This window comes from Ursus americanus, chromosome X (assembly GCF_024610735.1).
Source record: "Ursus americanus isolate L20-20 chromosome X, mUrsAme1.1.p, whole genome shotgun sequence".
NCBI lineage: Eukaryota > Metazoa > Chordata > Mammalia > Carnivora > Ursidae > Ursus > Ursus americanus.
The window spans coordinates 85,106,826-85,130,691 of record NC_142164.1 but is presented as its reverse complement, the minus strand read 5'-3'; the positions used below and the strand labels follow the sequence as shown (position 1 = coordinate 85,130,691).

General features: G+C 40.5%; 1 protein-coding gene across 7 annotated transcripts in view; it reads left to right on the top strand.

The window, feature by feature from the left end:
- Positions 1-15,689: 15,689 nt before the first annotated feature.
- KDM6A (lysine demethylase 6A) overlaps positions 15,690-23,866 on the top strand; it is a 201,829-nt gene continuing 193,652 nt past the window's right edge. For 6 of the 7 annotated variants that reach the window (XM_087860317.1, XM_087860316.1, XM_045812870.2 and 3 more), the window contains exons 1-2: positions 15,691-16,243; positions 16,458-16,521. In XM_087860317.1, coding sequence (XP_087716443.1) covers positions 16,083-16,243; positions 16,458-16,521 — 225 coding nt within the window. In that variant the 5' untranslated portion in view covers positions 15,691-16,082. Of the gene's footprint in view, positions 16,244-16,457; positions 16,522-23,866 lie in introns of all 7 variants that reach the window. The other variant, XM_045812868.2, reaches the window with a different exon arrangement.

Genomic DNA, 23,866 nt, shown 5'->3' with positions numbered 1-23,866 from the left:
ACAGGCAGTAACGTTTTATACTCCTTCAGAGGCTTTGTTGTTGTTGTTCTTAGAGTCTTTCTTTCTGTGATGAACCATTTTAATAGTTAGGACAGGCTTTTAAATTTTTTCCATTAGGATTTTGATTGGAACTACTGTTTTCTTGTCTCTTTAGCCAAGGGTGAATCAGAAAAACAGAACCCACAATAGTTATTTTGCCAGAGAAAATCTAATATAATGTGCAATTTAACCAGGTACTGGAGAATTGAAAAGGGAAAAATAGAACACACATTGTATGTTTCCACATATATAAACACTTAAATAAAAGATCATGTACTCAGAATGTCTAATCAGTAAAGTATTAACCAGATTTTTGGAGTTTGTGTGTCTTAATTCCAAAGGCTCATGATGTTAGAAAATTGTAATGCAGTGTATAAACATATACACACATGTGCACATACCCACTCATTCAATTCTTTGCAATTCATTGTTTTAAACCGGTTTTTGCCTGCTAAAACATATCTGTTCTGTTACCAATGAGACCTTTGTGACATCACATGGCTACCTATTTTGATCTACACCGTTAGGGTAAGGAGATAAAGATATCCAATAAGAGGGTTTTGTTTACCTGTGGGCATTTGAGAGCCCATCTCCAGCTACTTCAGTGTCTCCTTCTCATACATTTTCGCTATTCCCTGGTTAATGAGATATAGGCAGGTCGGGAGGTGACCTCTTGATCACCTTTGGGAACGGCCTGAGAAGGGGAGAAGAGGGGTTGAAAACAGGAATTTTATGGTAATCTTTTGGTGCCTGAGTCAGACTCCCAGCCAGGTCCTCCCCATCCAGAGAGATAGATCAAGGTCTCGGTCACATACTCGTGTTCACAAAGTATATTTAAGAAGACATTCTGAAATAGGGCTCAATAGTGTTGTATCTGGACTCACGATTGGCTAACTCTGTGGTGAGGGAATAAACAAATGAGCCTGGGATTTGACAAAGTGAGAAGGCCTCTGTGATAATTTTGATTGAACTCTGGAGACTCCAAGCTTAGGCAGGACTGGGACCTGCGCTGGGGACAGCGTTTGCATTCATCTCTAGCTTTATTGCATTAGGTCAAAGAATGTGGCCTGTGTAATTTTTACTTTACAGAACTGAGATTTTCTCTATGGTGTCTTTTGAAAAGTGAAACAGGCATTATCTACTGGTAGGATTCCAAGTTTTCTGATATTTTCTTACGTTTTAATATCTGAGTAGGTAATGTACTTGTGATTCTGCATTCAAATGGTACAGAAGGGCACATAGAGTGGAATGTCTCCTCATCTCTGTCCTCCAGCCAACCAGTTTCTCTCCCCAGAGGCAGTCAATAATACTAGTTTCTCCTGAATCAATCTTTCTTTCTTTCTTTCTTTCTTTCTTTCTTTCTTTCTTTCTTTCTTTCTTTGTTTCTTTCTTTCTTTCTTTCTTTCTTTCTTTCTTTCTTTCTTTCGTAGGCTCCATGCCCAGCATAGAGCCCAATGCATGGCTTGAACTCATGACCCTGAGATTAAGACTGAGCCACCCAGGTGCCCCTCTCCTGGGTCCTTCTAAGATATTACTTTATGCATCTGTAAGGAATTACGTATATATTTTTCTTATTTTTCAACAAGTAGTAGCACACTCTACTCATCGTTCTCTATTTTGTCTCTTTTTGTGTAATAGTGTATTTTACAGATCACGCTACGTCAGTAAGAGAGAACATCCTCATTCTTTTTTTATAACTGCACGGTGTTCTACCATATGGAAGTATCACAATTCATTGAACCCATCCCTTATTGATATGTATCTGAAGTTCTTGCCAGAATTTTGTTAGTTAAGTTTGTTAGTTTGTTAGTTAAGTTTGTTTATGTAAATTATTTTATTAATGTGCAAATATATTCATAGGCTATTATTAGCAATGGAGATCGCATGTTTGTGTTTGGAGAAACCTAGTTTTCCACCTGTGTGTCTCCTTTACTACTCACACAATGTACCACATCACATAGGATACTTTGCTTCTGACACTTTTGTGTAGAGAGTTTTCCCCACACTAAGCAATATTCCATGTCAGGTGGGCGTCCTACAATCGAACTCCATTCCGACACCGTCTACCTGGAGACAGCGTCAGATCCCACAGATTAAGAGCTCAGTCCCACAAGCCTGCCCCCCCATACACACATGCCCATCCCTGGTAGAGGTCCCCAGGTTACCCCCAGAAGTTGTGGCTACAAATCAGAGGTTTCCACGACCCCTTCCTCAGGTTCGATTCATTTGCCAGAATGACTCACAGAACTCCAAGAAGCACTTACTTACATTTATCAGTTTATGAAATAACTTGATAAAGGATACAGGTGAACAATAGCCAGATGAAGAGATAGATAGGGCAAGGTCTGGAAGGGTCTCGAACACAAGAGTTTGTGTCCCTTCCGGTATGTGGATGTGTTCACCCCGCTGAGCCCCATGAGACTGAGATTTTGATGGAGGCTTCCTCATCGAGGCATGATTGATCATTAACTCCATTTCCAGCCCTCTCCTTTCTCTGGAGAACTGGGGGATGGTGGGGCTGAAAATCCCAGGCTTCTAATCATGGCTTGGTCTTTCTGGTAACCAGCCCCAATCCAGGAGCTCACCCAGAGTCCTCTTTAGAAAAAAAGATGGTTCTAGTGTTCTTATCACTAAGGAATTTACAAGGGTTTGAGGAGTCCTGTGTCAAGGATGGGTCAAAGAACAAACGTTAGAACAAGAGGTGTTCCCAGTGCTCTAATCACTTAGGAAATTACAAGGGTTTTAGAAGCTCTGTTCCAGGAAGGTCAGTGAGGGGCAGAGACCAATATATATTTTCTATTATCTCACAGGGTCTAATTTCATAATTTGAAATTTTGATAAACATTGCCGGATTAATTCCTATGGATGTTAGCAGTACCTACCAGCAATGTATGAAAGTGCCTATTTTCCCCACAGAATCAATAGCACAGTGTATCTTTTGTATCTTTGCCATTCTGACCAGTGAAAATGGTATCCCAGATTACTTTTAATTTGCTTGTCTCTTATGACCAAGTTCTAACATCTTTCCATTCTTTTAAAAGCCATTTGTATTTTTCTTTCTATGAAATGGCTGCTCGTATCAATTTTTTATTACTAGTCTTTTTTTATGAATATATAAGAACTTTATTAGAGAAATGAAGCATTTGTCAGTGATAAGACTTTCAAATATTTCCCCCAATTTTTCATTTGTCTTTTGACGTTGCTTAGAAGGGATTTGCCAGACAGAGAGATTATTTCTATTTAGTCAAATTTATTAGTTGTTTTTTCTTTTTTTAATGGCTTTGTGTTCTGTGTCATCCTCAGAACGGCCTCCCACACTCTGAGAGTATACTAAAAATGTCTCCCATGACTCTTCTGGTACTTTTATGGTTTCAATTTAAACACTTAAATATTTGATCCATCTGGAATATATCCTAGTACGAAGTGTGAGGTACGGATCCAACATTATTACTGTTTTTTAAGATTGTGTTTAATTCTTTGACAGAGAGAGAGAGAGAGCACAAGCAGAGGGAGCAGCAGGCAGAGGGAGAAGGAAAACCAGGCTTCCTGCCGAGCAGGGATCCTGACACGGGACTTGACCCCAGGACGCTGAGATCATGATCTGAGCTGAAGGCAAACGCTTTACCGACTGAGCTGCCCAGGCGCCCCCCAAAATTACTTTTTTTTTGGATTGCTACCACCATTCTCATCTATTTCTATAATGTATAATATAAAAATATATAATATTCATATATAGTTTATACATAATCCATACTATATTATATATATTCTTAATACTACTCATATTCCTTATATTCATATTTAGTTTTTGGTCTGCTTGATATATCCAGTGACTAAGAGATATGGTAGTCATGTATTGCTGTTGTCTTTATGTCAATTTCTCCCTATATTTCTCCAATGGTTAATTTTATGTGTCAATTTCGCTAGGCCATGGTGCACATTTGTTTGGTCAAACACTAGTCTAGATGTTGCTGTGAAGGTATTTGTGGATGTGATTAAAATTTATAGTCAGTTGACTTTAAGTGAAGCAGATAATTCTCCATGATGTGGGTGGGCCTCATCCAATCAGTTGAAGGCCGGAAGCACCAAGATTGAGGTTTCCCAAAGAAGCAATTTCACCTCAAGACCACAGCATAGAGACTCTGCCTGAGTTTTCAGGCTGCTGGTCTGCCCTACAAGTCTTTGAGCAAGGCTGTGACACCAACTCTTATCTGAGTTTCTAGTCTGTTGGCCCCTCTACAGATCTACAAATCTGAGATTTGCCAGCTCCCACAATGACATGAGCCAATCCCTTAAAATAAATTTCTCGGGCACCTGGGTGGCTCAGCTGGTTGGGTGTCTGCCTTCAGCTCAAGTCTTGATTGCAGGGTCCTGGGATCGAGTCCCGTGTCAGGCTCCCTGCTCAGTGGGGAGCCTGCTTCTCTCTCTCCCTCTGCCGCTCCCCACTGCTTATGCTCTCTCTCCTGCTCTCTCTCTCAAAACGCTAAATAAAAAATCTTAAAAAAAAACCCCAAATCTCTCTCTCTCTCTTTAATATATATACATACATGTATATTACATGCTATTGGTTTTGTTTCTCTGGAGAACCCTGATTAATACAATTTCTAGTAGTTTTTTTTCATACAGACAGTCCCTAAATTACAATGGTTCAACTTAGATGATTTTTGACTTTATGATGGTGCAAAAACCACACACATTCAGTAAAAACTGTGCTTTGAAGTTTGAATTTTGCTCTTTTCCTGGGCTACTGATATGTGAATACAATACTCTTTTATGATGCTGGGTAGTGACAGTCAGCTACAGTTCCCAGTCAGCTGCATAGTCACCAGGGTGAACAACTGATATACTTACAACCATTCTGCCCCCATACAACCATTCTGTTTTCCACTTTCAGTACAGTATTCAATAAATTACATGAGATAGTCAACACTTTGTTATAAAATAGGCTTCAGTTAGATACTATTGCCCAATTTTCGATTTACAGTATTTTCAACTTACCATGGGTTTATTGGGAAGTAATCCCATCATAAGACAAGGAAGATCTGTATGTTTTGTGTATTTTGATATATCTGTATATTTGGATGGTATTTGCTGGTCTGGCATCGAATGTCAATACGATGAGAATTTTTATTTGTACCCTTTAACTAATATAAAATTGACTCTCTTTGTGTAGTTAATGCTTTTTATCCTTGATGCTCTAATATGGCCAACTCCTTCCCCTCCACCCCCCCTTTCTGGTCTGCATTTGTCTAATATGTCTTTGCCTATTTTTTACTTTGTAACATGAAGTGTCATTTTTAGTGGTATGTGTCCTATAACTAGATTATACTAAAATTTCTTTTACTCAGCCAAGTCTTTTAACAGGGGATTTACATTTTTAAATTCTGAAATCTTTGGTTTCATGCTATTTTAGTCTGTGACTAATTTATTAACATTTCTCTTCCATTTTCTTTATTTTCAGTTTCATTTTTATCTTCTCCATTGTTTTTTGAAAGTATTTTATTCTATTAGTTGAAAGTGGCTACCTGGAGAAAGGGGAAATTGTACTTTTTACTATACCTTCCTATTTCCCAAATTGATAGAGTAAATATATTACCTAGCACATACCTGCAGGTTTTCCAAAAGCTTTCTTTAGCTTATTTTTATTTAATTGATGAGTCCAGAATAAAATGGCGTATTTTTTTAATGAAACAGCACATTTTGAATACTTCTTTTTAAAGTTTATTTTATTTTATTTTTTTAGTAAACTTTACACCCCACGTGGGGCTCCAACTCACAACCCCAAGATCAAGAGATGAAGTCTCCTCCAACTGAGCCAGCCAGGAACCCCTTGAATAACACTTTTGAGATATAAAATTAAGCACATTTAATTTTACCTCATTACCCTTGTAACCCATGAAAATCTTAACTTGGGTTTTAGCTTTACATAGTTTTATTACTATTTTTAAAGATTTATTTATTATTTATTTTAGAGAGAGAGAGAAAAAGAGCAGGAGGAGCAGAAGGAGAGGGAGGGAGAATCTCAAGCAGACTCCACGCGGAGCACAGAGGCTGACAGGGGGCTTGATCTCATGATCCTGAGATCACAACCTGAGCTGAAACCAAGAGTTGTATGCTTAACTGACTGCCCCACTCAGGTGCCCCTACTTGTATTACTATTTTTAAAATTCAGTACCTAATTTGAGAAAAAATACTGTAATTCAGATTTAGTTTTATAATTAGATATGGTGCAATTATTTAGATGCACTTCTATTATGGCATGATAATGCTGCCCTTCATGACCTCCACCCCCCCCCCTTTTTTTTACTTCTCTTCGTTGGTTGGAAAATACTGCAAACCAGTGTTTTCAAGAATGTGATGTATTTTATGATCCTTTAAAGAGCAGGGAGTGTTTCTCTAACATCTCGACTGAAAGACGACTCAGATATATATTACTTTTGGGGGGGGTCAACAATTTTTCTCTCTAAAACTCTAGATATGAGAATTCAGACAGACTGATGTTGTGTTTATCTGGGCAATCTGATTTCATTTTCTTGCCTGAACAATTATAGACAATATTGTAGGTTAAAACTTTTGTCGTACTGTGCCCATCTGTGTGTCCCCTTTTATTGACTTTGCCTAGAACCCAGTGGGCTCTTTCAATTAACATATACTGTTCTTCAACACAGAATAGTTTCTGTTTTACTTTCTTCTTCTTATTTTTTTTTCAAATTTATTTATTTGAGAGTGTGAGAGAGCACAAGCAGTGCTGGGGGAAGGAGCAGAGGGAGAAGGAGAAGCAGGCTCCCCACTGAGTGGGGAGCCTGATGCGGGGCTTGATCCCTGGACTTCGGGATCATGACCTGAGCTGAAGGCAGACGCTTAACTGACTGAGCCACCCAGGTGCTCCTGTTTTACTCTTTTTTTAAATGACATCTCTTCCACTTGCCTTTGTTCCTATTTTAAGAACAGAAATTATCCATATGTTGGTTCTTCATTTTCTCCATAGCTCTCATCTTCTCTCATTGTTTCCATCTCTGTTTCCACTCCATTCAATTTCTTAGCATCAGCTTTGTTCTTGACACCAAATTTGATTTTCTGCCAGATAAATTTTCCTTTTTACTGTCTTCAGTGTGTACTTTAATTTTGTTTTTGCTTTTTTAGAGTACTTGCTCATTTTTCTTACCCTGTCTGTCTTTCTTTCCATCTTATCTTATTGGATTTTCATCTCAGTCCCACCTATTCATTCCTTCTGTTTCTTTTTTCTACAGAAGCTTTAAGAATATCAACAGGTTTCTGAAATTTTCTTCTGGATCATGATGAAGAAGCATGCTCAGTTCCTCTGATTCCTCTGATTTTTCTAGATGTTCTGCTCTTCTCATAGCTCTGTGCTGATTATTCTCCTTACTCTCAAATAAAACAAGGTTTCTGTAGGCTCAGTATCTGTCCACAGGTGACTGAACGGGGGTACCTCCAGATCCACCATCTGTCTATGGAAGTAGTGGTGAAATTTCCATCTCCAGTCTTTAGCTGGAGGGCACACTAATGTCCACATAGTCTAACTTCACCTTTTATGATCCCTTAAAGAGCAGGGAGTGTTTATCTGACATCTTTATTGAAAGATGACTCAGATATATATTACATTTTGGGGTCACCCATTTTTCTCTTTAAAACTCTAGATGTGAGAAATCAGACAGACTGTTTTTATCTGGGCAAGCTCATTTACTAGTGTGATATGTATCACAGTACAATTCCTAGCACAGGCTTCTCTCAGGGATTTTCAAGAAGCTGGCCTTTCTTTAAAGTTTTGGCCAGGTCTGGCTACAGAATTTGCAAGAAAGTTACATGCAAAATGAGAATGCAGGGCCTCTTGTTCAAAAATCGAGAATTTCAAGACGGTAACAGCAGGGCATTAAACCAAGCTCGAGACCCTTCTTATCACAGGGCCCTGTGTGCCTGTCTGGGTTGCACTCCCATGAAGCTGGCCATGATTATGGGGACTGCACTTCCTTAAATGTAGGTCTCCTCCCTTTTCCTCCCAATCTCTGCCCTGTTTCCTGCCCACTTGTTTTATCTATCTGCCTAGATAAATAGGAAATAGAGGAGTCTAGAGGATATGGAGTGGAAGTGGGGGTAGGGATTAGTATTCTGATAAGCAGCCTTCAAGGGGAGAGAAACTGCCATCTCTTGTTGGTTTAAGCACCAAGTGTGTGAGTTGGGAGACAGATGGTGGTGGGTCATCAGGGGATAGGATGTGGGCCTTAAATAAGTGGCTTCCTACCTTTTTCAGTCACTGTCTTTGAGGAAATGAAACCCAGGTAAACCATGATTGCAATTTTCTTAATCCAGCCATTTAGAACCATCTGCCTCATAATTAACATCAATTTCACCCAGATCTAAGCCTTAGATTAGTTTTAGTCTTTGATATCGTGAAATCTTGTCTTTTTTTTTTTTTTAAATGTATTTGAGGGGATTTTTGTGAGAAGTGAGGACAGGATACATTTGGGAACAAAGAGCAATGTATCATTTTGATCTAGAAGCCCCAATGGAATCAATTAGGTAGACCAGGGATTGGCAAACCTTTTCTACATAGGACTGGATAGTAAATATTTTAGATTTTGCAGGTCAAGAGGCAAAATCAAAGATATTATGTAGGTACTTATATAGCAAGAGAAAAAACAAATTTCCACAAATGTCGTATTGATGAAATTAAAAATCTAATAGTAATGATTGAGTAGTTTTTGGTAATACAGGTCTACTAATGAGAAAAATGGGATTCTTTGTTTTGAAACATGTTTTGCTTAATTAGGGTTCAAAGTTAGTATTGCTGATCATCAAATTAGTTTGCAAATGTTCATCTGTTAATGCTGATCTGTAATGGGATTTTATGTATTTCATTTTTGAAAATGTCTTTCCCTACAGATAGGCACTGCCAAACACTGACATAAACCCATGCGCATATGATTTTAATTGAGCATGTTCATTGCATGGAAGGCATTTATAGAATTCTATTAGATTTTTCTCTTGATATTTCCCTTTTAGTATATCATTACATTGCAGCTAATCCCTTCCAAATGATGGTTAGGTAGAAACTATTCAATTGCACCGTTAAATGAATTTTGAAACACAGAAATTTCCTTTGCACTTGCATTGAGGTCTGAAAAATTGAGGTCGCTTGGAACTGTAGCTTGAACTTGGAAAATACATATGCTGCAAATTTGTATAGGAATAGATAATTTGCTTCTTATTTTAAGTTTCGATAGCACAGAAATATAGAAAGTGGCTTGACAGTACTTGTAGTTTGGGCAATGTTATTTGTCATCAAAATGTCTTTACTGTTGTGTAAGCTTCACGTGTAAGTGTTGTTTTACCTTGAAAGTGGTGAAGTTCATTGAGACCTATTAACAAGCCTCCAGCAAAAGCTCGTTTCCAAAGCCATTCATAGGTTGATAATAGGGGTTGAGGGCTGTTCTTCTCATTCAAAAATTCTCAATTTTGGTCTTGAGCTCTGAAGAATCACAGTAGAACTTTGCCACTGCTAAGACATCGAATTGCTCTGTGGTAGGTCAAGTCAGGATATTCAGTTTTTACTTCTGATAAAAAATCACAGAACTGATGATGGTTAAGTCCGTGAATGTGAATGAAGTTACTGGGGATGCTACTGGTTTAATAACACATGCTAAATTCAAATATTACTACAAAGTAATTACTGATGAGTAATACAAAGAAGAGCCATAGGGTTTACACACCTTACATTTTCACCAACTTGGTAATTTGTTCAAATAAGCATTTTTCTACTTCACACTTACTTTTGCTACCACCAGTTGTAACACATCTTAGCAGGTTCCACTTCATGTTGTAGGGCATCAGTGCTTTTTCAGCTTCCTTGAAAGCTGAGACCAATGTTTCAGTCACTTCAAACAGGGCATTGACTCCTCAAATAAATAACAACTGAGTAGTATCCATATTCTCTGTTAACTCATGAAGAGCCAAGGAAAACCACTCAGGTAATTGCCTTGCTTTTTAGTTGACTATTGATGTTGCTCCCAATGTTCCCAACTCTTTAAGCAACTGTTCTAAGCTGAAAGGTTAATAGCCTTAAATTTATTTTCTCTGAGCACATTATTTTGGCTGGTGCAATCAAACACATTTTAATCAAACAGCTTTCCTTGTTTGGCTAAGAAACGAGCCACTCAGAAAATGACTTTGGTTGCAGTCTCCTTTTCATTTTTTTCTTTTGGTGAAGGAATTCTGCTGTGATGAAATAGTCTGTTTTAAATTCTCTAATTGTTCCCACTGTTGCTTTCCTATCAATTGGGAATATTGTGATGAGTGTAGCCTAATAACGTTGACATATATAATAAATGCTTTGCCATCAAATTTATAACAAAACCATCCACATTCTACTGTGCCTTAAAAGCATGAAATTTGAAGTCCATTTTTCTCTTTTTTCTTGTTTTGACATGATAGATGTGTACTGATAATAAAAAAAAATGTAATGGTGTTATACATGTGGCATTTGAAACACTCCCAAGCTATAACAGCATTACTGTGATTTGTAGGGCACTAAGCAGCAGTGGGAAGTGATGAGACTACCATATACGTTTTCTGTGGCAACTATCTGTGTGTTGCTTTGTGAATGTAGCCATAGATAATACATAAATAAGTGAGCATGACTGTGTTCTAATAAAACTTTATTTATGGACAGCCAAATTTGAATTTCATACAATTTCAATGTATGATGAAATGGATGTACAAATACAGGTGGCAGGCTGATTTTGGCCTGTAGGTTATAGTCTTCTGACCCCTAGTCTAGCAAAAGGGCTAGACCAGTTGGCTAGCCAATATTTATCGAGGTTGGTGCCAACTGCTCAGCTCAGGTGAAAGGAAATCTTCTGTTTAATGCAGCAGCACTAACACCAATAGCAACTCCACAGTTGTTATTTCTGTGCCTAAAATCACTATAACCATCGGTATGATTCTTGAGTATACTTTTTTAATTTTCCAACTTCAACTCCCAGTTCTTTCCTTACCTTTTTGGTCACAGCCATATTCAACTTCTTGAAGTTACCGGAACCCTCACATTCTTAGGCTTCGGTGCTTTTGCAGATACATTGCTGCCTCTGCCTGGAACATACACACCTCTACACCCACCCCCTAGTTTCTAGTGACCCATCTTCTTTTTGCTAGGAGCTTTATTTGGCCCCTCTAAGCTCATAAAGGTCCTCTTCCATGAGCCTCCACAGAAATTTGGGCACAGTTTATAGCACTCATCACTGTGCATTACAGTATAGAATTTATTTATACAATTCTCCAAGTAAGAGCTCAGGACAGGGACCATGTCAATTTGGGAAAATTTCAGCCATTATTTCTTTGCATAGTTTTTGGGCCCTGACCTTTTCCTCCTCTCCTTCCGGGACTCTAACGACACAAGTGTTAGATCTTTTGCTACAGTCCTGCAGATCCTTGAGGCTCTGTTTATTATTTTTTTCTGTCTATTTTCTCTCTGTTGTTCAGATTGGGTAATTTCTATTGTTCTATCCTGAAGTTCACTGATTCTTTTCTCTATCCCTTCCATTCTGATGTTGAGCCCATACATTAGGTTTTTATTTTGGCTACTATATTCTTCAGTTCTAAAATTTCCATTTAGTTCTTCTTTGTATCTTCTATTTCTTTGCTGAAACTTCCTATTTCTCTGCTGTGATTTTCTAGATTTTCATTTGTTTCAAGTGGCTTCATAATTGCTCATTGAAACATTTTTGTGATGCTTACTTTAAAATCCTTGTCAGATAATTTGAACATCTGATTCACCTCAGTGTTCATAGCTGTTGATCGTATTTTCTAATTAGGCTCCGATTATTCTGGTTCTTGGTATGAAGGATTTTTGATTGAAACCTGGACATTTTTGGTATTATGAGACTCTAGATCTCATTGAAATCTTCTGTTTTAGCAGGCCTTTTCTGGCATCATTCTGGTCAGGGAAGGGAAAGCGCTGCCTTATTACTTTCCGGTAGGGGTGGAAGAAGTCCAAGTTCCCTACTCAACCTTGGTTGACTGGTGGAAGGGGAGGGTCTTCTTGTTACTGCTGGGTATGGATAGTTGTTCTGGCTCCCTGGTAGTCCTCCATTGATATCACCCTGGCTGGGAGGTATGGGAGTGCCTCATTAGTGCTCCCCACATTGGTTCCACTGACACTGTGGGAGTGGTGGCCTGGTTACTATTGGGCACTAGGCCTCCTCTCACACCAACTCAGCAGGGAGGGGTAGTGATCCCTCATTTCTGCTGGATTGGGGTAGAAGTCCAGTCTCCCCAGTGGGGTGGTGGTGGTGATTTGAGGTGTCTCTTTACAGCCTGGTGGGGGTAGAAATCTAGGTTCCTGGTGGGGGTGGGTGGTCTCGACTTCATTTAGAAATCCCAAAACTATTTTGACAACTGAAGTTTTTGTAATAACTGAAAGTCTGTCTGTACTTGGCTCCCTATCTCCCCTCAACCCTTACTCTGTATTTATTTTTGTCATCAATGCGTTTGGATGTCAGTTGGGTAATCTTTAGGACACTGGTGAGTACGGGAAGAGCTGGTAAATTTTTTTGATATTAAAAAAAAGTATGGTTCTAATTATAAGACTAGATAAATCATGACTCTGTTGTGTGACTTTTTATCTGTATGGGTTACATGACACTAACGTTACGAATGAACCACATATTCCTAAATGCTTCAGGTTAAGTATTTAGTTGTTTGAAAGGAAGTTAAAATTTCTTTTCCTATAATTGAATGGGCTTCTTCTGATAGTAATTGATGGTACTTACGTAAGTATTAATTACAAATTATACACTAATTAGTCCATAATCGGACTCAGCATGACACAAATTTATATAATTTTAAAATGTTGATTTAGCTATGCATATATTAACTTGGTAAATTCAAATTATTCTCCCCTGCTCCTAGTGTATTAAGTTAGAATTACAAAATAAGAATCAGTAGTGATATGAGGTTTAATTTTAGAATAAAGGGGAGATCTAGCAATTTTGGGATTATATACCTTAAGTAAAAAGTGGATTACAACTATGTGTTGCGTTTATAGAAAGGTTGGGGAGGGATAAAGAGGCAGTGATTGGTAGAGCGGTGATCAATACATTTAGAACCCAGAATGTGAAAGCAAGAAAGGATTTTAGAAATTCCAACCTTCTTTCCTTTCTTTCCTTCCTTCCTTTCTTCCTTCTTTTCTTTGAGGTCTTTGAATGTGTATTATGTATCTGGAACTTCACCTACCTTATGGCATTTAATAATCAAAATAATATTGTAAAGTAGATATATTTTCTTTTTCATAGATGAGGGCACTGAAGCTCAAACTAGACTAACTTGTGTAAGGTCACCCAGCCATCAAGTCGTAGAGTTAGGATTCGAACCTAGAGCTGTATGATTTCACAATTACGCTCTGGCTCAACCTCTCTGCCTTCCATTCGGGTTTTCAGACTCATTTTGCATGGAAATAATCACACAATCATTTATCTCATCATTTCTCTCTCCAGTGATTACCTAAACCTTGGAGGCTTCCTAGCTATTGCATATACATTTATTTGACAAATTATAAACTACTTGAGATCTAAAAAATTACATAGTGATATAAAGATTGATGTTACTGTATGAAAGGTGTTTCATGCTTCATAATGGAGGATGGATATCTGTAGTTGGACTAGACACGTAGTTTCCAGCTTAGAGGATAAGTAATTTTCCCAAGGTCACACAGCCTGTGCCGTAAGGATTTGAATTTAGGTTTACCTGACTCCAGCACCACCCATTGCATCCACTCTATGCAATTCTGCTATTATCTAGCGATGATTATGTGGTGGGAAAGGTTTTGAGGGATTTGGGGTGGGTAGCCTTATAATTCTTAAGGGCTTTGAGTCAAGAACTGCCAACTCCAGGAAGATGGCCAAATGCTGGCTGAATTTTATCTGTGCTTGTGCAAGTCTAAGTGTGTGTGGGGAAGATCTAGGTGTCAAAATCTCCCAGGCTTTGAAGGTCGTGTTTGTGACAAAGTTAACAATGCATGTGTTAATTTAGCTGTAGAAAACATTCGGCTCTCTATTCTCAAATAAAATGGAATACCATAAAGAATGGAAGAGGTGTTTCAGAGAAAGTAATTAAACATGAAATATAATCTGTATGAAACTACAGTTTGTTAGTCTAGTTACTGGTCTCAGGGGAACAATTTAAAACGGTGTCTGTGTGCAAAATCAGTTGGGATTTCTATAGCTTCTCACTGAATACTGCCAGGATTACTGAGTCAGCACTGAATTATCTTCCTTATATTTTGAAATCCAAGTTAAACGTATCTTGTCTATTGGTTATGTTACTAAAAAATAGACAAGAGTCCATGTTTATAGAGGAAATCTTGTCATCGTATGTCCATTAATTGATACTTTCCTATCTCTGAAGACCGGAGGTGTGCCTTGTAACAGATTATATGAGACATACCTTACTAAATTTGTCTCTTGCAAAGAGTAATGGACTGAAGGCATATTTTCTTTTTCTCCCAATTACACTTCGGACTGAAAACCAGACTAGTGACTTTTATTTACATCTAAGACACGGTCAGAACAAGAAAGTGTTATTGTTGTCTAAGGCATTTTGTGGGGGTTAGAAAAGGCTTTTCTGGGCTGCAAGCTGGACGAGGATCTTAACTATGTCTTCCCTTAGGTCTGTCCACAAGTAGCCCCAACTTCTTTCATGAAGGACCCCCTGAGATCAGCAACAGAAACCGAAACCAACATTCTGGACATCTGCTTAACAACTGTCATTATTTTCTTACAATATCATAACGAACTACCGATAAAACGCAGGTAGCACAAAAATTTGGCCCCAAAGTGCCGCCAACAGACCTTCGGCGGTGGGGAGCCGTGATCGGCGAGCCAGACCCCGTGGGCGACTCTTCATTCCCTCCGGCCAAGGGTCAGGAGGCCTTTCCCCCTTCACTTTCGCGCGAGTGAGGGGATCCGGCAAGGGAGCGCAGGCCTGGCTTAGGGCGGCGCCCGGGCCGTCCGGCTGGGGCCAGCAGCCGCTCCCGGAGCGTGCTCCTCGCGGAGGCCATTATTTCCAGCGGTGCCAAAAGTGTGCGCCGTCTTCGGAGGGCGGAGGTCAGGGGCCCTGTGCCTCCTCCCGGCGACGCGACCCTTGCCAGGCCCCGTGAGGCCCGGGACCCCCGGAGCGCGGGACAGCCGGGGCCGTGGTCTAGGCCCACCACCGAGCTTTCGGCAGGCAAAGGCCGTCCATGGCGCCCTCGCTCACTGCTCACGCCCGCCGCGGGCGGTGCCGGACCTCGCCCTTCCCCACCGCTCCCCTCCCCCCCCGCACCCCCCCCCCCCCAAGCCGCGGCTCCCGAGGTGACACGGCCCGGACCCTCCATTCTCTGCCCCAGCGTATTTAACTAGCACAACCTAACCGCCTGCTGCCTCTCGGTGACAACCCTTCCCCCCCGACAGACGGGCCCAGCAGCCAACCACCGGCCAGAATTGGCCTGCGTCCCGCTCCCCGTCGGTGGCGGCCTCGGCGGGCGGGGCTCGGCAGCTAGCAAGTTGAGTGGAGCCACGGCTGACGTGAGTCAACAAAGGTCACGTGAGGCGAGCGGACGGCGCCGATTGGCGGAGCTGGCCGGGCGCGGAGGGGGGGTCACGGCGGCGGCGTGGGGTTCGCTGTGTGACACAATTACAACAACTTTGTGCTGGTGCCGGGGAAGTTTGTGTCTCCAACGAATCCCCCCTTGCCCCCCAGCCCCGCGCGCTCCGGCCGTTCCCGCCGTCCCCGCCTGTGGCTGTCCCCCGCCCGCCCCCGCGATGTGACCCTACAGCCGAGCCGCCGCCGCTGCCGACCCGGGGGCTCCGCAGCCCCTGCCGCCGCCGCCTTCACCGCCGCCGCGTTGGGATTTTTCGTCGCTGCCGCCCGCGGCGGAGGAGGAGGCGGCGATAAAGTTGGTGTGCCGGTCCCGAGCGGAGATTGGGGGCGTCGTTGCGGGCCCCGGCCCGGGGGGGGTGTCGGCGTTGGAGTTGTGAATTCGCTGCGTTTCCATGAAATCCTGCGGAGTGTCGCTCGCTACCGCCGCCGCTGCCGCCGCCGCTTTCGGTGATGAGGAAAAGAAAATGGCGGCGGGAAAAGCGAGCGGCGAGAGCGAGGAGGCGTCCCCCAGCCTGACAGCCGAGGAGAGGGAGGCGCTCAGCGGACTGGACAGGTATGGGCCGCCGTCACCCGCCCGGTCGGCTCCGGACGGGCTGGCGCCGCTCTCCGGGGAGGCCCGAGCGCGGCTCGCCTCTGGCGGCGGCGGGGCGGGCACCTCGGCTTGGCGCTCTCCGTGCCGTAGCCGCCGCCGGGGCCTCGGGCTCGGGCAGGGGTGGATCGGTGACGTTCCCGGAGCTCTAACGAGCCGCGTGTGTCTCTCCCCACAGCCGCCTTTTCGGATTCGTGAGGTTTCATGAAGATGGCGCCAGGACGAAGGCCCTACTGGGCAAGGTAAGGCAGCCCGCGGGCCGGAGTGCGGACGCGGTCTCCCCGGCCGGTGCCGGGCTCGCCTCGGGCCCCGTGGCCCGGCCGGCGTTCATTGTGGCCACGAACGATGGCCGAGGGGCTTCCGGAAAACTATTTCCTGCCTTTGCTCTCCCCCCACCCCCGGCTACCTCGCTTGTACCCTTGCGAAATCGCTCTCTCCTCTTGTAGCTGGAGGAACAGAGGCAGCAGCGCTTTGGGGCCGAGCTCTACTGGGTAGACAAAATCGCCTCTCATTTTACGGCTTTTTGGAGGTAGACCGATGATCTCCAAGGTGCTTGTTCAGTGTCAAGAGGTCGTAAATGTGTGCAGATTTCCCCCAAATTTCTGACTTACTTGCTTCCCGTGGTTTTTATTCTTTTGCTTCGGGCAGGCTGTTCGTAATGTCTAGTGTTAACCAAACGTTTTGGGCTTTCCTGCGTCCCTGCTCCCAGAAGGGGGAAGTTGCATGTAGTTTAGGGCGGTGAAGAGTTTGCATGGGGCTCTTGACATGCATCTCGACTGGTATGTGTTTTACCTGAAGTTAGGTGACTTGTTTACTTTTTTGGGTCTTTCTGCCATAGAAATCCTGCAGTTATTTGTGAATGTGTTTTCTTCTTGGAGTCTCGTTTCCTGTGTGTCTGACCGGGGAGGCTAGGGGAGATTCGGGGTGTAGTCTCTGTTTATTTGTGTGGAAAGTTGTTGGCACTGTCATTTAGTTAAGTAATGGCTGCTCCTATCGGCCCAAGATGGCGGGACAGGGTGGGAGGAGAAAGTGAAGGGGGGGGTTTGGGGGGAGGGAGGAGAGGTAAACATGGAAATAAATACCAGCGATGAATAGCCCTCCTTCGGAGTGTGTAGCTCGATGGTGTTTAATAATAATTGTCCAAGATGATTTGCATATAGAATTTTTGTACCGTTCTCAAGCTTGGAAGCAGCATTCATAAGCCTGGTAAATGCTTATCAACCTGTAGCACATTTAGTTGCCCATCCGTAAGCTATTGAACAAAGGCTGTGGAGTCTCGATCTGTCTGCATCAGTTTGTCTCTCCTGACCAAAATATGTTTGAAATGATATTTGTACGCTTTTTTAATTGGGACCGTGAAACTTGGAGTGTGTGCGATAGGTGTTGCATCCGTTAGACATTTTCTTTTCAAGCTGAAATCAGTAGCTTTGCTTTTGACACCTACCCTTATTGTTAGAATTGAGAACGAAGTTTGAAATGACTAAAGCCTAGCATTTTTTCTTAAGTTGATTTTTTTTTAATTTAGTTGTCCTCAGTTTTTGTCTGTAGTTCGGTTTAGAAGAGTCCCTAATTCCTTTTATCTGTAATTAACTTCGGATTTTGTTTCAAAGTAACTAAGCGTAAGGGGTTTCAATCACAAATAATGACCAGAAAGCTAAACAGAAACAATCCTTTTCAGTAAACCTAGTGCCTTTGACCGATACAGAAAACTTGAATTAAACTTTTGCGATGTAGGTATTCATTGGTTTCATTAAAATTATCACTGGAAAAATGAGTAGTGACTAGCTCTGAAATGATTTAAGCATCAATAATTAAAGGCTTGAAGATTTTTTCTGAGTATTTAGAATATTAAAAATAATTGGCTCCTGTCAAAGTTGCCCTTTCAAAAGATTAAATAAAATAATGAGCATCACTTTATTTTGGAGTGATTATTGCCAGTCTAACTGAGGGTTGGTAAAATTGTTTGCAAAGATAACACATTTGGAAAAGTTTGGCCAAATCTATTGTTTTTGGTTTGTGGTAAAAAAATAACTGGAATCTGAGGTTTTATGTGGATAATGTGTAAAATGCAAGTTGATTTCGTGTCTCAGAATGCTCGTATTTAGTAGATTCACAGCGGATGGTGCTTAACATTGGATTTCAGATTGTAATACTGAACCCTCCAGTTATTATGCGCTATTGTGTTTAAATGTTAAAGAACTCAATGTTTTCAAATATCTTTTGTGAAAGTGTGCATTACTTTCTTGATGTTTGAATACAGTAACGTGTTATAAATGAGAAACTTGCGAGGCTTCATTATGTTTTGGGGAAGAATTGAGGCTTTATAAAATACTGGATAATTTGTAAGTATTCCGTTGAGCTGAAGAAAAAAATTCCTTATTACTATAGACTCGGTGCTTGTGAGGTCCTACCTATTTAGGTCAAGATTCATTATCTTTAACATTAAAACATTCTAGAGTATGCGCTTGCAACCTCATGCAGTTCTTGTGAGCCTGAACATACCAGTGAAATGTGTAATGTAAGGCTTGACATTATATAACCTCGCACCTTGTGTTCGAATTGGATTCTGAATAGAATGAATGAGTTGGGGTCCTGCTATCGGAAGTATTGAATTATTTAGTTTCACCCATCTTTCGAACTGTCCTCGGGAACAACAGACGTGTGTGTGTATATGTGTGTATGTGTGTTTGTGTAACGTTGAGCTGTGTTGGTTTCCGAATTCTGACTCTCTGAAAGTCTTAAAAAACAAGAGTTCGCTTTTCTTTGTTGGGCTTGGTTCAGGCTACTTACCTGAGGGAAGGTAATGGAATTGAGTAACTCCCAGGGTTCTCTTGTTAGCGGCTGTTTTTGTCCTGCCACTCCCCCCCCCCCCCCCAAATTTGGTCTGCATCTTGTAGAAGTTTTTTATTTCTGACAGAAACTTAGCTAATTACTGCTTACTCTCATTTTTATTCCTATATGTTTATTGGATGTTCTTTCAGGTTTTAAAATTTGAATTTGGTAGTGTAAGAAAAGATAACTATTAACTTAAAAGCTTTGGAAAATTATAAGCATTTAGTAAGTGTCTCTTACTTGCCCCTAAACTTGTATGTTCCTTTTCCAGGTGTGACAGTACTTTATCCAAGCTGCTGATTTCTTTTAGTTTCTGTTTTTGTAAGATTCATTTATATTAGATGCCTTAAAGGAATTTTTGTTTGTATGATTGCCATTTGATATACAATGCTTGGGGTTTTGGATTAGAAAAATAAATGAGTAATATGGTATATATTATTTTTGTAGTAATATCTTTAAAGTATCATGAAAAGATTTTAAACAGCAAGTGGTTGCTTAATCAGTTTCTGAAATACAGCATGATCTTGACCACTTTGCTCTTTAAATTAATGCTGACCATTAATCTTTTGGTAACATAATAATTCAAGATTCTTACATTTTAATTATAGTGGAGTTATTGAAAAGTATTAAATAAAACATTTAAACAAATTAATTATGGTGACTTTTTTAGTACATTTTTGAAAGTAGGAAGAATAAATATAGTAATACTGTAAGTCCTGTTAATAGTGATATAATGCTAAAGAGCTGGGGAATCTTACCTGTGTTGGGAAACTATTGCTAAAGTACATAGTTGTTCAAATTTTGGAGTATCTTTACATCCATTTTAAGTTTGTCCGGAGTACTTTCATTGGAACTTTTTTTGTAATCCTCAGTACAAAGATTATGTAGAATGCTTAGAGGAAGTTATGGGTTGTTTACTATTTAGAAATGTGTGTTCTTTTTTTCCTAGGAAATAATCAGTATTAAAATAGTTGGCATTTAAAATTTTTTGGGTAATGGTAGTAATTTAAAATCCATTAAGGCATATGTTTTCGTAAATTTGGTTTGCTTACATGTAGATGGTAGGGGAAAATTATTAGGTCAGTTCTGGAGGTGGCTTATTTATACTATAATAGTTAGAGGTTGATGACTAAAATTATTCTGTATTATTTTGTTGTTGTTGTTTATAGGCACTTAAAGGGATATATTCGTTTCTAGTGCTAAAGAAAGTTTAGTGTTTGGGTTACGAAAGTAACCACAGAATAATGTTATGCTTTGTGTTTGAAAATTATGTCTTTAATTTGATGTGTTTCTAGTTTGGGAAGTTATCTTGTAAATAATTATAGTCATTGTTTACCTGGAGAAAGTCTCATGCCGTTACTACATATGTCCTAAGATTTTGCTAATTCCTGGTAATAAAAGCTATAGAAAGAAATTACAGAAATGTTTGCCTATCTTGACAACAAATTAGAACTGCAGGAATATATAAACAGGCACTTCTTAGGTTTTGGCCTTCTTTTTCACTGGGTAGCTCTTTCCGTAGAATCAGTTACAAGTTGAAATGACTAGGGAACATTTGATTGCCACCTCTAGATATTTTAGGTTAAGAAAAACTGAGAGATGGGGTGCCTTCGGCTCAGGGTGTGATCCCAGCGTTCTGGGATCGAGCCCCACATCAGGCTCCTCTGCTATGAGCCTGCTTCTTCCCCTCGCACTCCCCCTGCTTGTGTTCCCTCTCTCACTGGCTGTCTCTATCTCTGTCAAATAAATAAATAAAATCTTTAAAAAAAAAAAAAAAGAAAAGAAAAACTGAGAGATGGGTTTTTGTGACTTAGGTGGTAAAGTGGAGTGATGGACCACTCGTTTTAAACCAAAGTGAAGCTTTAGTGCTTGGCTAGCTACGGAGTAAAAAAAAATCTTACTCTGACTTGATTATGTAACATTTAGTTTTTATTTGTATAGTACCAGTATTCTTTTGCAGATTTGAAAGGGTTTTTGTTAAGTTTATTTTTACTTTGAAACTCGTGATCCTTTGAGCTCTTTGAAATTGATGTTAATGACTGATAACACTGTGCATTATTAATATTATTTTTGAAGTGTGGTATCCAGAGAGCTAATTTATGTTACAAAAACACCACCAGATTGTCTAAGAATTGTAATGGTGGTTAGGTTATTTAGGGCCCACATGTATTTATTTGTAGACGAGTTAATTAATGGAATTTATTTAATGAATGCAAAATTGATAGTTTTATGTACTCATACTGAAGCTTTACATGTAATTGTATCAGTTTTGCATATTGTTAACAGTACATTAGAGCGACAAACATTGACTACATTAAATACAAGTCTTCTATGCAGGTATATGAAGATAATATAGATATCCCTTGCCCACATTGAAAACTTAAGCTCCCTAAGAGGAGTGAGGTAAGTATAAGGATGATATAACACAGGAACATCAGTGGCAGAAGAATAGTGTGAAGTGTCCTGAACGTTAATCATAAGGGTCAGTTTAACAAGTTAGAATGGCTTTTTGTTTGTTTGTCTTTTGGCTGACCATAGAAACATTGATTAGCAAGCAGACACCAAAGCAGTCACAGGAACCTGTTTGAGAAGCTTGTGAAGTCCCAGCTCTTTGTCTTTGTAGGTAGTCTAAAAAGAACCTTGCTGGAAAGGTACATCGGAGGCACACCTAGCAATATGTTAGCTGCAGTGGGTGTTATCCCGGAATTACCTGGTCCCAGTGGAACACAGGGCTGGATGGGACTCATGGAGTTACACATACACTGTGTAGAGTATTGGGATCCTGGGGTTGTGGATTCTTAGACCTTGTTTGTGCAAAGTAGGAGGTGCCTTTACGGTATTTCTAGCCAAGCCACATTAACTTGACACATCATTCATTTCACTGATGAAAACTTAATGTCTAAAACCCCTTGTGCTACCTGACACATTCCAGGGCTGACTGAAGTAAAGATGGGAGAAACATTGCCTTTGTAGAGCGCTGTCCTGGCTCATGTCCTCCTCATGTCTCTCATTGTTAGATTTAGCTGTTCTTGGACTGTGTATTCCCGATTTGGGAATTTAAAAAGTTACTTAACAGCTTCCGGATTTTAGGTTATTAGAGTTAACTGATAGTTGCTAGTTTAAGATTAAAGCATCTCAGACCCACCATATTTTGATGTATTTTATTTTTTTTAAACATTTAATGAGAATTACTATTATGTAACATATTCTCTGTCAGACTTTTTTTTTTTTTTAAGATTTTATTTATTCATTTGATAGAGAGACAGCCAGCGAGAGAGGGAACACAAGCAGGGGGAGTGGGAGAGGAAGAAGCAGGCTCCCAGCGGAGCAGGGAGCCCGATGTGGGGCTTGATCCCAGGACCCCCGGGATCACGCCCTGAGCCGAAGGCAGACGCTTAATGACGCAGCCACCCAGGCGCCCCTCTGTCAGACATTTAAAACTAAATTATTTAATTAAATTTTTACAATACACTTCTGAGTTTATTGGGGGTGGATTTACGTTTGTGAGATATTGCAGAATGGTGTTTGGGCTAGTTTAATTTACAAACAGCCTATTCTGTGTTTTCAGGTATGTTTCAACAAATTATACAGTTTGACCACCAGACCCCAGAAAAGAAAAAAAAGACCCTGTCTGCTGGCTTCTCATGCCTGGGCACTTTTATGGACTGGACCTTTTTTCTCTGGATGGGTGGTGCTGGAGGTGGGCAGGCATTGATGGCTTCTGCAAAACAGTAGTTGCTTTCTTGGATCCCCGTTTTTAGTTAGTTTACTCTTGGGGCAGTTGTAAATTGAGTTTCAGAGTTCTACCCTAGGTCGGGCCTCAGTAGAATGGTTACTATTAATAGGATGAAGATTCTTTCTTAATTGTGTTTCTTGGAGATGCTGTTTCTTGGTTTGGGTATTAGCAAGGAATCTTGCAATTTTGTTTAGGAAAACATGATTTAAAGTAAGATTTTAGCTTTTAGCAGATGTTGAAAAGATAATCTGCTGTTGTGTTCATTTCCCTCTCTGATCTCATTTTATAGTAATATTTACCTTTGTATGGATTCTTGGGATCCTTGAATGCGTGTTCATGGGTCAATTTAAGAAGTTCTGTGACCAAGTTTTGAAAGGATACTCAGTAAGTAAATAAAGGTCATCTTGGAGTACAAAACAGCTCTTAGGGTGAGGAGGAGGGAAGATTTTAAACTTTACACTTTATAGATTTCTGTACTGTATTGTTTTTTGTTTTTTACTTTAGACATGTATTACTTTACAAATAATACAGTAAGCACCCTGATAGTGAATACACCAGAATTATATTTTGATTGATTAAAAATGGATTTTATTCTATCCTGTTTGTAGAGATAACTGTAAAGACCTTGTCAAGTTGGGGTACTTTTGAGCTTGATGGTCCTTATGTGGGGATAGGGGTGAATGAAGTAGAGATGTGCCTTGTTAGGTCCTATTTCTTTGCCTTTTAGGTGGCTTTGTGATAAGTCACTATGCAATTTCATTTTTTTTTTTTTAAAGATTGTATTAGAGAGAGAGAGGGCGTGCGCTCACACACGTGGAGGGGTAGAGGGGGAGAGGATCTCAGGCAGACTCTGTACTGAGCTCCAAGCCATATGCTGCCCAGTCTCAAGACCCTGAGATCATGACCTGAGCTGAAAATCAAGAGACAGAAACTTAACCGACGGACCTACCCAGGCCACCCCGAAATCTTCATTTTGATCTTCAGCATTTGTTTCTTTGAAGACTTTCCTTTTGAGCCCC